Source organism: Myotis lucifugus, unplaced genomic scaffold (assembly GCF_000147115.1).
Source record: "Myotis lucifugus unplaced genomic scaffold, Myoluc2.0 scaffold_101, whole genome shotgun sequence".
Lineage (NCBI taxonomy): Eukaryota > Metazoa > Chordata > Mammalia > Chiroptera > Vespertilionidae > Myotis > Myotis lucifugus.
This window is the reverse complement of record NW_005871149.1, coordinates 990,640-1,003,318: the sequence shown is the minus strand read 5'-3', so window position 1 is coordinate 1,003,318 and position 12,679 is coordinate 990,640. Positions and strand designations below refer to the sequence as shown.

General features: G+C 41.4%; 2 protein-coding genes across 14 annotated transcripts in view; both read right to left on the bottom strand.

Moving 5' to 3' along the window:
• Positions 1–6,293: 6,293 nt before the first annotated feature.
• Positions 6,294–11,684, bottom strand: BCL2L15 (BCL2 like 15). Of its 3 annotated transcripts, XR_002830154.1 has the most exons (5): positions 11,500–11,658; positions 10,853–10,974; positions 7,599–7,823; positions 6,987–7,059; positions 6,294–6,448 (listed from the first exon to the last, which is right to left on the bottom strand). XR_002830154.1 is itself a non-coding variant. In XM_023757047.1 (4 exons), the coding sequence occupies exons 1-4, from the start codon at positions 11,595–11,597 to the stop codon at positions 7,042–7,044; spliced, it is 414 nt and encodes a 137-aa protein (XP_023612815.1). In that variant the 5' UTR covers positions 11,598–11,684; the 3' UTR covers positions 6,294–7,041. The 3 variants fall into 3 exon arrangements, 2 of the variants coding, with proteins under 2 accessions (XP_023612815.1, XP_023612814.1); XM_023757047.1 differs by having other exon boundaries at positions 6,294–7,059; positions 11,549–11,684; XM_023757046.1 differs by having other exon boundaries at positions 6,294–7,059.
• The window catches only part of AP4B1 (adaptor related protein complex 4 beta 1 subunit), a 22,415-nt gene continuing 17,479 nt past the window's right edge, over positions 7,744–12,679 (bottom strand). For 7 of the 11 annotated variants that reach the window (XM_023757037.1, XM_023757036.1, XM_023757044.1 and 4 more), the window contains one exon: positions 11,754–11,904. In XM_023757037.1, coding sequence (XP_023612805.1) covers positions 11,790–11,904 — 115 coding nt within the window. In that variant the 3' untranslated portion in view covers positions 11,754–11,789. The other 4 variants (XM_023757042.1, XM_023757039.1, XM_023757038.1 and 1 more) reach the window with 4 other exon arrangements.

Below are 12,679 nucleotides of genomic sequence, written 5' to 3'. Positions count from 1 at the left end.
TAAAATGGAGATAGGTATAAGCAAGAAAAACATGCTTAGATGCCCTCAATAGACTTTTACCCAAAATATAAGGATCTGAAAACAGTGTCTTAGCAGAACTGCAGATCTTTTTCAAGCAAGCAGCAATTCTTAGGAGTCCGTTCAACTCTAAAACCAAAAGGTATAGAAAATCGTGAAATAACCAAACCTCAAAAACCCACTTAGCTAAAAGGTCATTTCCTGAGCAGACCACTCAAGCAAGCAAACACCAAAGTGAAGGAGACAAGAAAGAAGATGTTTTATTTTGAACGAATCTAAGCAACTGCTTACTTTTTCACACTTCCTTTTGCAGGTCCTGGAGGGCAACAGGCACATAATACTTTTGGATGAAGATTCTGGTGACTCATTTGTGTCTTGTGGGAAGATCAAGAACAGGGAGGGGAAACAATTCATGCAGCAAAGATTGGCAGGTACTTAAAATTTTTTTTCAGAATTTACAATGAAACATTTAAACCAGTGTGGCACGAGCCCTGAGTGAACACAACAATTCCATGCAGTAAAAGGCGCATGAACACTTCATCAGAACCATCCAGGGTGAGTGCCAGTGGAAAGTGAAGTCGTGAATGAGCAGCTGAAGGGTGAGAGAGGAACACGCGACTGCTCCCTCCTGTGGCTCTGGGGCTTGCTCAGCAGGAAGATGACAACACAGAGGAGTGCCCATGACACTGTCACCTGTTCCCACAAGAGGAGAGTGTGCCACTTGAAGGGGAAATAGCAGTGTCACCGAGGCCGGGAATTAGATGACAACAAAACTTTCACCAAAGAGAATGTCAGGGGAGATTACGAGGACAAGATGCTAGTAAACTAGTCAATGGGTTTCTGAGAACCTCCTTCTCTCTCTATGAGGAAGCATGGTTTACCCGGGGAAGCCACTTCCCCTCCCTCCCAGGGTCATGGATTTGATATGGGCTGTGTGTATTCTCTGTGAAACACTCCGTCCTTTGCAAACATCCTCTTGGTCACCGAGGCCTATTGGTCCTTTCTCCTCAATGTCTTTTAGATTCAAGCTGCCTCTTCCAGTCCCAGGTTAACCACCACTCCCTTTTCAGATCTGGACTCCCCCAGCAGTAAGCTCCCAGCTACCTTCGTGTCTATCCATTTTCCACTCTAGTGTCTACTAGTAACGAAGGCTGGGTGAACGTTCTGAAAACTCCACTTTAAGGCTGAAGAACCAAAGTACTGACTGATAGTCTATGGGAATAAGTCCGGATTCCTCAGCTCGTCACAAGCCCCTCCCCATCAAGTGTCCCCACTCGCCTATCCAACCACATCACCCATAGACCTTGCTCTGCTGCTGCCTCTCACCTTTCCCCCTAATGTTCACCAAGATGAAAAAGAAAGCCAAAAACCTAGTTACTCTTAAAAAATCCTGTCCCTAACTCCATCTCACTGTGACTTTCTCTTAGCCTGGATCCTTTTGGTATAAATCTTTATATTTATATTCAGAAATTGTCAGTTTCTTCACATGCTCTTTGTCTCCCACCAGTTTATTTAAGAGTTCATTCAAAAGAAAACACACAAAACGTCCCCTGTAGTTTTAAGTTTATCAGAGGCAATGATAGTATCTTCTATGCATTTGTATAACCCATAGGGCTTAACGCGATCTTGCGCCTACCTGAAAGCAGTCTATTGGATGAAGTGTGCTGCATACAGGGATGTGCTTAGGCTTTGGTGAGAGGCCCCCGCTGACTTGGTCACTCGCTGCATCAGCTACTCCAAGCCTCTTGCCTGGCACAGTCTGTGCTGGTCCCTGGCTAGGCACTTTCGCTGTGCTGGGAGCAGAGGGAGGTCCAGGAACCTGGCAAAGAGGCCCTACCTGAATGTGGCTGCTCAGGCAGCAGGGCTATTATGACAAAAGGAATGGAGCTACTATCGAGACACACAGTCCAGCCTCGAAGCGCTGCAATGGACAGAAAAAAAAATGACCTCCTTTATTTCCAGACTAGCCTTCCTTTCTTCTTTTGTAAAGAGAAACAGAAGAGGTTTCTAAAGCACCTCTGCTGAAGCCTTTTGCTCATGTTCTCACAGCAGGGACGTGCCCTGCCCATCTTCCAACCTGCTTCTCATCACTACAGCATTCTGAGACTCTTCAAGCGTGTCAGTTCAGCTGCCGTCAACTTCATAGTTTCCCACACACACCACTCAGGGACTCATACTCTGCCTTTGGTTTCACAAATACAATCCTCAGGAGGCAAAGGTCAACCAACAAGTTGCAACAGAAATAATTTACCTTTTTAAAAAAATAGAGATTCAAGATACTTGGTGAGGCTTGGTTGGCATCTTATTAAAACTATAATCAAACTTGAAGTCTCATCTTTCGTTTGATGGTCATTCATTCATTATGAGATCCACACACATGCAAGAGAATGGAAAGGGGTGCTGCAGAAGTGTTCAACAAATTATTTTCATTCGAGGATCCGTTACTCTAGTAAGGAAGATAAGCACACAAATAACTATAATTTAAGAGCATTTGTGATAAGACCATAGACGTGGTACAAACAAAATTTTGAGAAGGCAAAGATCACTTCTTGTTCGGGTTATCTGGATAACCTCAAGGGGGAAGTGACATTTGAGTTGGGTCTTCAAGTTGTCTACAGAGCCTGAGAGAAAGCAATACAAAACACAGAGGACAGCGGGAGGCAGACAGCGTAGTGAGTGGCTGTTTCACTGGAGTATTGGTTATGTGCAGGAGTCTGGAGTGATAAGCCTAAAAGGGCAGCTGAGGCCAGACCCGGGAGGAAATTTGACCCAGGCTGAAAAGTGTGCTTTATTTGATGGGTAGTGGAAAACCACTGGAGGATATTTTTTAACAACTTTATTGAGGTATTACTGACATACAATAACCCATACATTTCAAAGTATACAATGTGGTAAGTGTTGGTGTGTGTATGCACTCATGAAACCATCACCACAATCAAGATAATGAACATATCTAATCTAATCAAAGTTCTGATGAAAGGTTTTAAGAGAATGGCAATCAAAGCAATGCTTTGGGGAAAAGTTTCTTGATTTTTGAAAAATCTTTATTGTTGAAAATATTACATATGTCCTGCTCCCCCCCGCCACCCCATTGACCCCATCTAGCCCGCCCCCACCCCCTGCCTTCACCACTCTATTGTCTGTGTCCAGGTTTATGCATATATATGCATACAAGTTCTTCGGTTAATCTCTTTCCACCCACCCCGCCTTCCCTCTGAGATTCCTCAGTCTGTTCCATGTTTCTATGTCTCTGGATCTATTTTGTTCATCGGTTTCCACATATGAGTGAGATCATGTGATACTTGTCTTTCTTGGACTGGTTTATTTTGCTTAGCATAATATTCTCCAGGTCCCTCCAGGCTGTCTCAAAGGGTAAGAGATCCTTCTTTTTGATTGCTGCATAAAATTCCATGGTGTAGATGTACCCGTCTACTGATGGGTACGTGGGCTGTTTCCAGATCTTAGCTATTGTAAATTGTGATGCTATGAACATAGGTGTGCATATGTTCTTTCTAATTGGTGTTTCAGGCTTCTTAGGATATATTTCTAGAATTGGTATCACTGGGTCAAATGGCAGTTCCATTTTTAATTTCTTGAGGAGACTCCACACTGACTTCCATAGTATCAGGATGCATTCCCACCAGCAGTGTATTAGGGTTCCTTTTTCTCCACATCCTCACCAGCACTTGTTGTTGGTTAAAGTTTCTTGATTTTTTAAAAATAAATGCTCCCTTCTGGTAAAGTTTTGTAAGTCTCATTATCTCCTTCAGTGGTATATATAATTTCAAAAGCATATCTAAAATGGATAAAACCATGGACAAAGGGACCACAGCTTTGGTCGATCTGGTGGCAGACTGTGTATAGGACAGACTGGAATGGGACAAGCCTGGGACAGGAGGATTGATGAAAGCTTAACTAGCAGGCTTTATCAATAGCCCAGGTGGGTATTAACTCATATAGGAAGAATCAGAACAAAATGGAAGGAATACATGAGAAAGGCCTGTTGGGTGAGTAGAGCTGGGGAGAGGGAGAAGGGAAAACTGATGGAGGTTTTGAGCCAGCTGGATGGCAATCAGGAAGAGTATGGGAATATGAAGGATATACAGAAATAAAGAATGAGAGTTTGTGGATATGGATGTTGGAAAAATTGAAGTCAGTCAGACTTAAAAATCACCCACATCAAGGTGAAAGGTAAAACCATAGACTGTTGGCTTGCCTTTGTGAAAAACAGAGTTAATGAAGGGAAAGAAGTTGAGCTAGAACTTCAGGAACTCCAAGTCACAGGGGCTCCGGACTGTTTAGGCAGTGCTCTCAATAGCCCAGGCACTGGGCTAACCCCTTTACAGAGTGCCCTGCTTCATTTACCCCTCACAAGAATCCTATGAATCAGTTACCAAATCATCTCTATTTTAAATGTGGGAACTAAAGTACAAAGGGATTGGCTTACTTACTTAATTTCACCATAATCAATCTATGGTGAAATTAAATTGTGAAAATCAGACAACCTGAATGCATTCCTTTCTTTTCTTTTTTAATATATTTTTATTGATTTCAGAGAGGAGGGGAGAGGGGGAGAGAGAGAGAAATATCATTGATGAGAGAGAATCATTGATCAGCTACCTCCTGCATGCTCTACACTGTGGGGATTGAGCTCGCAACCTGGCTATGTGCCCTGACCAGGAATCAAATCATGACCTCCTGGTTCATAGGTCAATGCTCAACCACTGAGCCATGCCAGCTGGGCTAATTTTAAAAAAAATATTTTTATTGATTCCAGAGAAAAGAAAATTGTGTAAATTTAAGGTATACAATGTAATGATTTGATATATTTGTATATATAGTGAAATGCTCACCACAATAAGGTTAGTTAACACATCCATCACCTCACATAGTTACAATTTTTGGTTTGCTTGTAAGAACTTTAAAAATCTACTCTCTTAGCAACTTTCAAATATGTAATATAGTCACCATGCTGTCCATTAGATCCCTGGAACTATTTCATCTCATAACTGGAAGTTTGTACCTTTTGACCCCCTTCACCAATAGTCCCCAAACCCCCATCTGCTGCCCCTGGCAACCACCAATCTGTCCTGGTTCTATATCATTTAATTGAAGTTGCACTTGCTGAGAATTAGTTCAAATGCATAAACAGAAGAATCTTATTTCATGATCAGAAGAACATTAGTCTAAGTGAAAACAGTGACTTCGTTTAAGAGGTCAAAAACCACAAAACTTACCATGTTGAGTTTATAGTAACATAAGGGACAAAGGAATACATAAAGTATCTTCAATTGGAAGCAAAAAAAAAAAAAAAGCTAATTTCTACTAAAGAGAAACATGAAATCTTATTTCTGGCTTACTAACCTATTGTGATTTATCTAAGAATAGAGGAAATAGCCTACTTTGAAAAAGTCTGAATATATTTGTAGGGCTGTGTCTTTATTTCATATAGATAGCTGGCTGGCTGAAGAGAGGGGATGTGGTTAGCTCTGTAAACTTTAGCCAAAGACATTAACACCTTTTCAAAAATAGATATAGCAATGTTTTCCTTCCTGACATGTAGGTAGCTAACCTGGTTTCACAGCTTTTGGATGAAGAAGTCTATGTACTTGATGATTGCCTGCTAATCTATGAGATTATTAAGGACTATTCTGATATATAGACTATAGAAACCATATGCTTTGCTTCTAATTACCTCCACTCTCTTGTGGTGGGCCATGGGAATGTATACCCTCTCTGGACAGGTCAGGAGTCACAAAATGCTCTAATTTGCAAAAAGTCCTGGAGAAAGTGTAGACCATGTAAGAACTAACACACTCAAACTAAATTCTGAAAAAAAGAGTTAGCTTACTTACACTTGTGTTTGCCAGGAATTATCCTGATGCAACAGGGTTTAAATTTCTCAATGATAAATGTTCATTTAGCTTTATGGCAGGGGTCTGCAAACTTAAATGGCCAAGAGTATATATTTTAAGCTTTAAGGGTCCATAGGGTGTCTGCCATAACTACTCAACTCTGCCATAGCCATGCTAAAACAGTCATAGATAGTATGTAAACAAGTGAGTGTAGCCGCATTCCAATAAAACTTTATTTACAAAAAAAAAAAAAAGAAGAAGCAGGCTGGATGGGCCTGTGGGCTACAGTTTGCCAACCCTGGCTCTAAAGTGACAGTTCTTAAATTTGATCTGTACATCAAATCACCTGGAGAGCTGGTTAAAAGGTAGGAACGTAGGCTCCGACTGCCTCCCCCGCCCCCACCCCCCACCCCCGCCCTTTACAGGAGCAGAATCTCTAGGATGGGACCTGGAAATCAGCAATTTGTAAGGTCCACCAGTGGCATGTGCCTCACTTTGAAATGTGGCATGCAGCTAGCTTCATCTAAGGTGAGATGGCCCTCCTGTCCTGGATGTGGGCCAGCACTTCCAGCATTCTGTGGCAGAAAAAAATGCAGCAACTGTTTTATCTTTCTTTGACCTTTCTAATAGAAGGGCAAACTTCTAGTTTCACTTCCAATCTTGAAAATGCATAAAATAATCCTGCTCAGATGAAATTAACATGAAACTGAGACTATGAATTTAAAAGAAAATCCTCAACTTAAACGAACAAGATTTCCCAACCAAAAATCTCTCTTGGCTGCAAAATTAGTAGACAAGATTCTCACCCAAGATAGAGCTATATCTGAAGGAATAGTTTACTGTGTGCTCCCTCCTCCCCCAAATAACTCCAGCAAAAGCCTGCCCTGGAATTCCACTGCTAACAAGGCACCGCTTTGTGTCTGGAGGTCTTTGCTTCAACAGAACCTCATTAAAACTCACATCAAAACAGAAGTACAAAATCTCTGTGGACCTCTCGAAGCTCCTCCCAACTTTATTGATAGGAAATAAATTATCTAACTAAGTTCAGTTGTGTCCAAAAGAAAGTGGTTTTTGATTTGGTTGTTTCTGTTTTAATTGCCAGAAATCAGTCACCTGATTAGTCAAAGAGGAAGAGATGTTCAGGCTGGGAAAGAGCTCTGCCTCTTCTTCAGCTCTCCAGATTTTCCTAGAAAGGACAAGGAATAGCCAACAGTCACAGGGATGCTCACCAGGGACTTCCTAAGGAAAGCAGGAGTGATCTGAGGTTCCACCAGGGAATGCAGCTCTTGCTGGGACTTCCGCTGACCCTGGCCGTGAAGGGGAGTGCTCTCTGAGAGCAGATGGTCTAATGATGACTAAGACTGGGCTCAGAACGCTTTGTATAGTTATCGCCCCAGCAGACACCACTAATGTACCAGCTAACAGAGGGAAGCCAGGCTGAGACTAGAACTCAACCAATATACTTTATAGTAATGTGTAGAGAGTGAAGATCTGCATTATATAGTTAGCAGTCAGTATTTTAGGCAGCATGACTCTGGAGTCCAACATCCACAGGCTGGGCTTCTGAATACTTCCCTTTTCCATGGCAAAAGCAATCCTGGCATTTTCAGCAAAGTAGGGAGCCCTTTTCCTGCTTGGTTTCCAACTTACAGAAAGAATCATAAATTGGAGTCCCAGGTATTAGTAGCAAATGGCTAGCTAAGCCAGGGGCCCCAACATACTTACCCAACCTCCCTGGCCCTGGATGAACTCCCGGATGGCGCCATTCCCATTGATCATATCTGTCATGGGGGTAGCCACCTGTCTTGCCATTTCTGGAGCTAGGCGGCTCACACATTCAAGCAGTTTCACTGAAACTGCCAAAAAGGCTCTCTCATAAGCTAAGCTGGAATTCTGAGCACACCAGGCCTTGCTGAGAGATTTTACTGTGTTCTGAAGGACAGCTCCTACCTGGGGAGAAACATAGGATATATCAGTGGAGTTTCACTAAAAAGTGCAGGAGTCTGCAGGTACATAATCTAGTAAAGCAAGTGTTCCCCAGAGAGCAGCCAATGTCCACTGGTTGTATCTAAAGTAATGTTAGGGAGTAAATGGATAGGCTTTTCTCATTTTAATATTTTATTTATTGTAATGACTATTAGAAAAACCAGAAGTAGCTCATCAAACCCATGATTTCAGATATTATTGCATAGGATGAACCAAATAATTGAAAGAGAGACAAATGCTTTGAAAGAAAATTATTAAGTACATGATAGTATAGCTGGTCATATTGTTTGAACGATTGAAGTCTGGGAAGTTACAAAGTAAGAAAAAAAAAGAGTAGTCTTCCCAAAAAAATTTGGTCCAAAAGCCATTCGGTAGGCCTAGCTGGTTTGGCTCAGTGGATAGAGTGTCAGCCTGCGGACTGAAGGGTCCCGGGTTTGATTCTGGTCAAGGGCATGTACCTTGGTTGCAGGTTCCCCGGCCCTAGTTGGGGTGCATGCAGGAGGCAACCAATCGATGTGTCTCTCTCACATCCATGTTTCTTCCTGTCTTTCCCTTTCCCTTCCACTCTCTAAAAATAAATGGAAAAATATTCTTGGGTGAGGATTAATAAAAAAACAAAACACAAAACCATTAGGTAGGGCCAAGCAAGATCTATTGCAATGTGGTGTAGAGGGAGGGGGCATGGCCATCAGAGCAGGGTGTCAGAGCCCAAACAAGCTGAGAAGGGCATCCACCTAAGGGTAGCTAGATCTTGATATCGAAATATCGTTTTCCATGAAAAGGAACCAGAGCTCCCTGGAGAGTGGCTGACTTCTGGATAAAGATGAGAAAAATACAGATCTTCTGATAGAAATTAAGGAAGTACTCAGAAAATGACAAGGACATGCCAAAAAGAAATAGTCCAGATTGAAAGGACTCCCACTGGCCAGAGCTGGGTAAGGTGAACATTCAAATAAACAATGACAGTAACAGATTATAACCCATTGAATAAAGCAGGAATTCATAAATCTATGTTGATGTAAAAAATAAATTAATAGATTAAAATTTTGATGAGATATGGGATTTGTACATGGTTTCTAAGTTCTGCCCTATAAAACAATTAATTACAAAGGTGAAAAGAATAACTTTACAGTGGAGAAGCCTTGCAGACACCATTGGGAGTGATTCAATTTACCACTAGTAATGGGACCAATTGAAATCAGTGCCACTTAATAGAATGACAACAACACAGCAACACTTCTATGATTTTCCAAAGGTACATACCCTAAATCTATTCAAGAGGAAACATCAACCACACCCAAGTTAAGGGACATTCTACAGAATAAATGAACCATAATCTTCAATGTCAAGGTCACAAAAATCAGTGAAAGACTAAGAAGCTATTACAGATTGAAGGAGACTAAAAGGTCATAACAACTTAATGCAATATCTGTGAATCTGGCCTATGTCTTTCTGCTATTAATGACATCATTGGGACAACTGGCAAAATTTGAATGGAATCTTAGGATGAGATGAAAATGTATCCATGATAATTTCCTGGTTTTAATGGTTAGATTGTGATTATATAAGAGAATGCCCTTGCTTCAAGGAAAATAAAAGGATTAGGGGGTGATGGAATATCATGTTGGCTATTTACTCTCAAATGATTTAAGAGGGAAATTCTTTGTATAATACAAGCAGCTTTTCTGTGAGTTTGAGGCTGTTTCAAAACAATCTTAAAATTAAAAAATTAAAAGTAGATTCAGCTCTCAGCTACCGAGGAAAGCATCAGTATGAGCAACTAGCCTTATTACTATAAGGCTAGTCCTGCCTGAATGAATAGTAGATATACTCCTCACACTATGTTCAGTAGGAAGAATACAGCATAATGGTGTTGGGATCTGTCTGGGTTCAAATCCTAACTTCAATAATTATTGCTTAGGGATGTAAAGTACAGCATAGGGAATATAGTCAATAATATCGTAATAACTATATATGATGCCAGGTGGTTGGTGGAAATACTGAGGGGAACATTTTGTAAAGTATATAATTGTCTAATCACCATGCTATACACCTGAATATATTACAAAATAATATTGAATGTAAACTGTAATGGAAAAATAAATTTTAAAAAAGAAAAGAAAAAAAAAGTTACTTACTGTGTAACCCAATTAATTTTTTTCCTAGTTCTCAGTTTCCTTTCTGCTTAAATGGGTATCAAGCCAGAAAATACTTTCTGAGGACCTATTATGTATCAGGCACTGTTCTAGATTGTGTACATACTGCAGTGAACAAAATGGGTTAGGTGTTTGCTCTCACAGTGTTACATGCAGATGGGGAGAGGTTGTGCTTTGAACAACAGTTTCTATAATACCTCATAAAGGGTGTAAGGCTTACATGAGATAATAAGTGTAAAGCATTTACAAAATCCCCTGACACATGGCAAGTGAAGAATTCATATTAACCATCACTATTGATGTTAATCAGCAACATTATAGAATATTGTCTATGATCTATCTTTATATCCAATACAGAGCCCAAGTGCTTCTGTCAATAATCAGTATTCTGTTGAAGAGCCAGATACTCCCTAGTGGGCTCCTGTACCATTATCCTTCATTGCATCAAACCTGTCCACTGCCCATCCTTCCTAATGTAATGTCACTGCTGGGGGAAAAAAGGTGCCCACATCCAAAAAAAGAAGCATTAAAGCAGATGCATAAAAGAATAAAGTGCCTTATATATGCTCTATGCCACCAAGCACAGCTTTGACAAAAAACCAGTGTTAACAATGTGAAGGCTGACCAGCCTATGCCCAAAGCTTTTCATCTCAATACCACTTTGCCTTTGCTTAACTCCTAAAGAATTGGCCATCGGAAATTCGTGCTGTATCCTCTTGGATAAATATAAGTCCCCAAATCTCTCACAGAACATTTCTGGTCACACTCCCGGAGCAGTAAGAAAAGGGTGTCTGAAATAGGAAAAAAGCAGTAAATAGAAAACAGTAGGAAGTTAACCTGTCCCCGATCGGTTTCTGCAATGACACTTCTGGCAGAAGCTTCCAGTTCTCCGTTGAACTCGTCCCCCAACATCCGAAGGCGACCAGCAATGATGGCCACGTCAAAAGAGCAAGCCTCTCCTAAAACAGAGCAACACAACCCACAATCACATTTGTCACAGTGTTTGAGGGGAGGGCAAGTCCCAGGAATCTGAGCACTGAAGAAAGTTCTCCAGAATTTTAAACAATTTGGGGATCATTTTCTCCTGAGAACATCTTCAATGTTCTGTCCACACCAATAGTCAGAAAGTTTCCCTTCACTGAGAATCCATTTCCCTTCCATGAAGATGCAGGTATTGCCCAGCTGGCTGGCTCAGTGGTTGAGCGTCAACCTATGAACCAGGAGGTCACGGTTCGATTCCCAGTCAGGGCACATGCCCAGTAGGGGGCATGCAGGAGGCAGCTGATCCATGATTCTCTCTCATCTTTGATGTTTCTCTCTCTCCCCCTTCCTCTCTGAAATCAATAAAAATATATTAACAAAAATAAAGATGCAGGTATTGCTGAAAGCTTAGAGTTTGCCTATTGAAACTTAAATGGAAATAAGAAAACATACTTCCATTCTCCTATGGCCCTGCAATCACCACTGCAGGCCAGGAGCCTTACCTGAATCTGTTTCAAGTTCACCTTCACCACATAGGTCCCGGTTAGTCACCTTTGAAGGTGCACCTAATAAGTCTCTGAGTAGAAAGTCCATGATGCATTCTGTTTGCTCCTCAAAGGTTTTGGGTGTCTTCATTTTAGAGATTTGCTGCCAAGTTTTGTTTTTCCACCAAACAAGCAATTTTCAGTTCAGCGGGAAGTCAGAAACACTGGTAAACAAGCAGGTGTGTTTATCTCTTGCAAAGTTCCCTAATGGGACACAGAGTCCTTAGAGCCTTTCCCACCAACTTTCTTCAAAAACAGGTGCTCAGATATGTGGGACTGCTCTGAGAGCTTACTGTCCAGAACTGGGAGATCTGCTGAAGACTTTCAGTTCCTTTTCTCAGAACCACACCCTCAGCAGTATATCTAAAGTTAATGAATAACTGTATAGTTAGGTTGCCAATTTTGCACTGAGATAGAGTTGAGGAAGAGCCTCTTGTGTAATTTCATTAAGAAATACTTCCTTTGTTGTCCTTAAAGAAGAAAGGTTCTGAAGCTTAACAGACAGGCACTCAACTCCTAATGATTTGCCAAAATCTCAGTGATTATTTACTGAGTAGCTATGTGTAAGGAACTATACTTGGCACTACAAATAACACAGAAAAATGACAGAGACAAAGTCCCTGTCCTCATGGAGCTAAAGTGTACTTTAGCATGAGTGACAGATGTTAAATAAGTAATCACATAATTGCTGTGCTTATTGGGATACAGTGTGTTATCCTATATAATAAAAGGCTAATATGCAAATTGTCCCCTCCACCAGGAGTTCAACCAGGGGGCAGAGCTGGCTGGCCAACCGCCCTCTGCCCCTCCCCCCAGCCTGCCCAGCCCAATTGGCCCCGATCGGGCCAGGCTGGCCAGACCCCACCTGGGCACAAATTCGTGTACCGGGCCTCTAGTTAGTGTATAAATGGGAAACAAACCTAAGGGGTTAGGAAAGCTTCCTTGAAGTAGTAATATCTGAGATGAGCACTGAAGGACAAGTTGTCTTCTATTATGTAAACACATACACATACACATACACACACACCCTTTGACTGTAGGCATTGTAAATGGAGATAATACAAAATGCCAGGCACTGTTTTAGGTGCTGAGGGATAAAGCAGTGAATGAGACAGAGAAGGTCTCAGTGCTCAGAGTC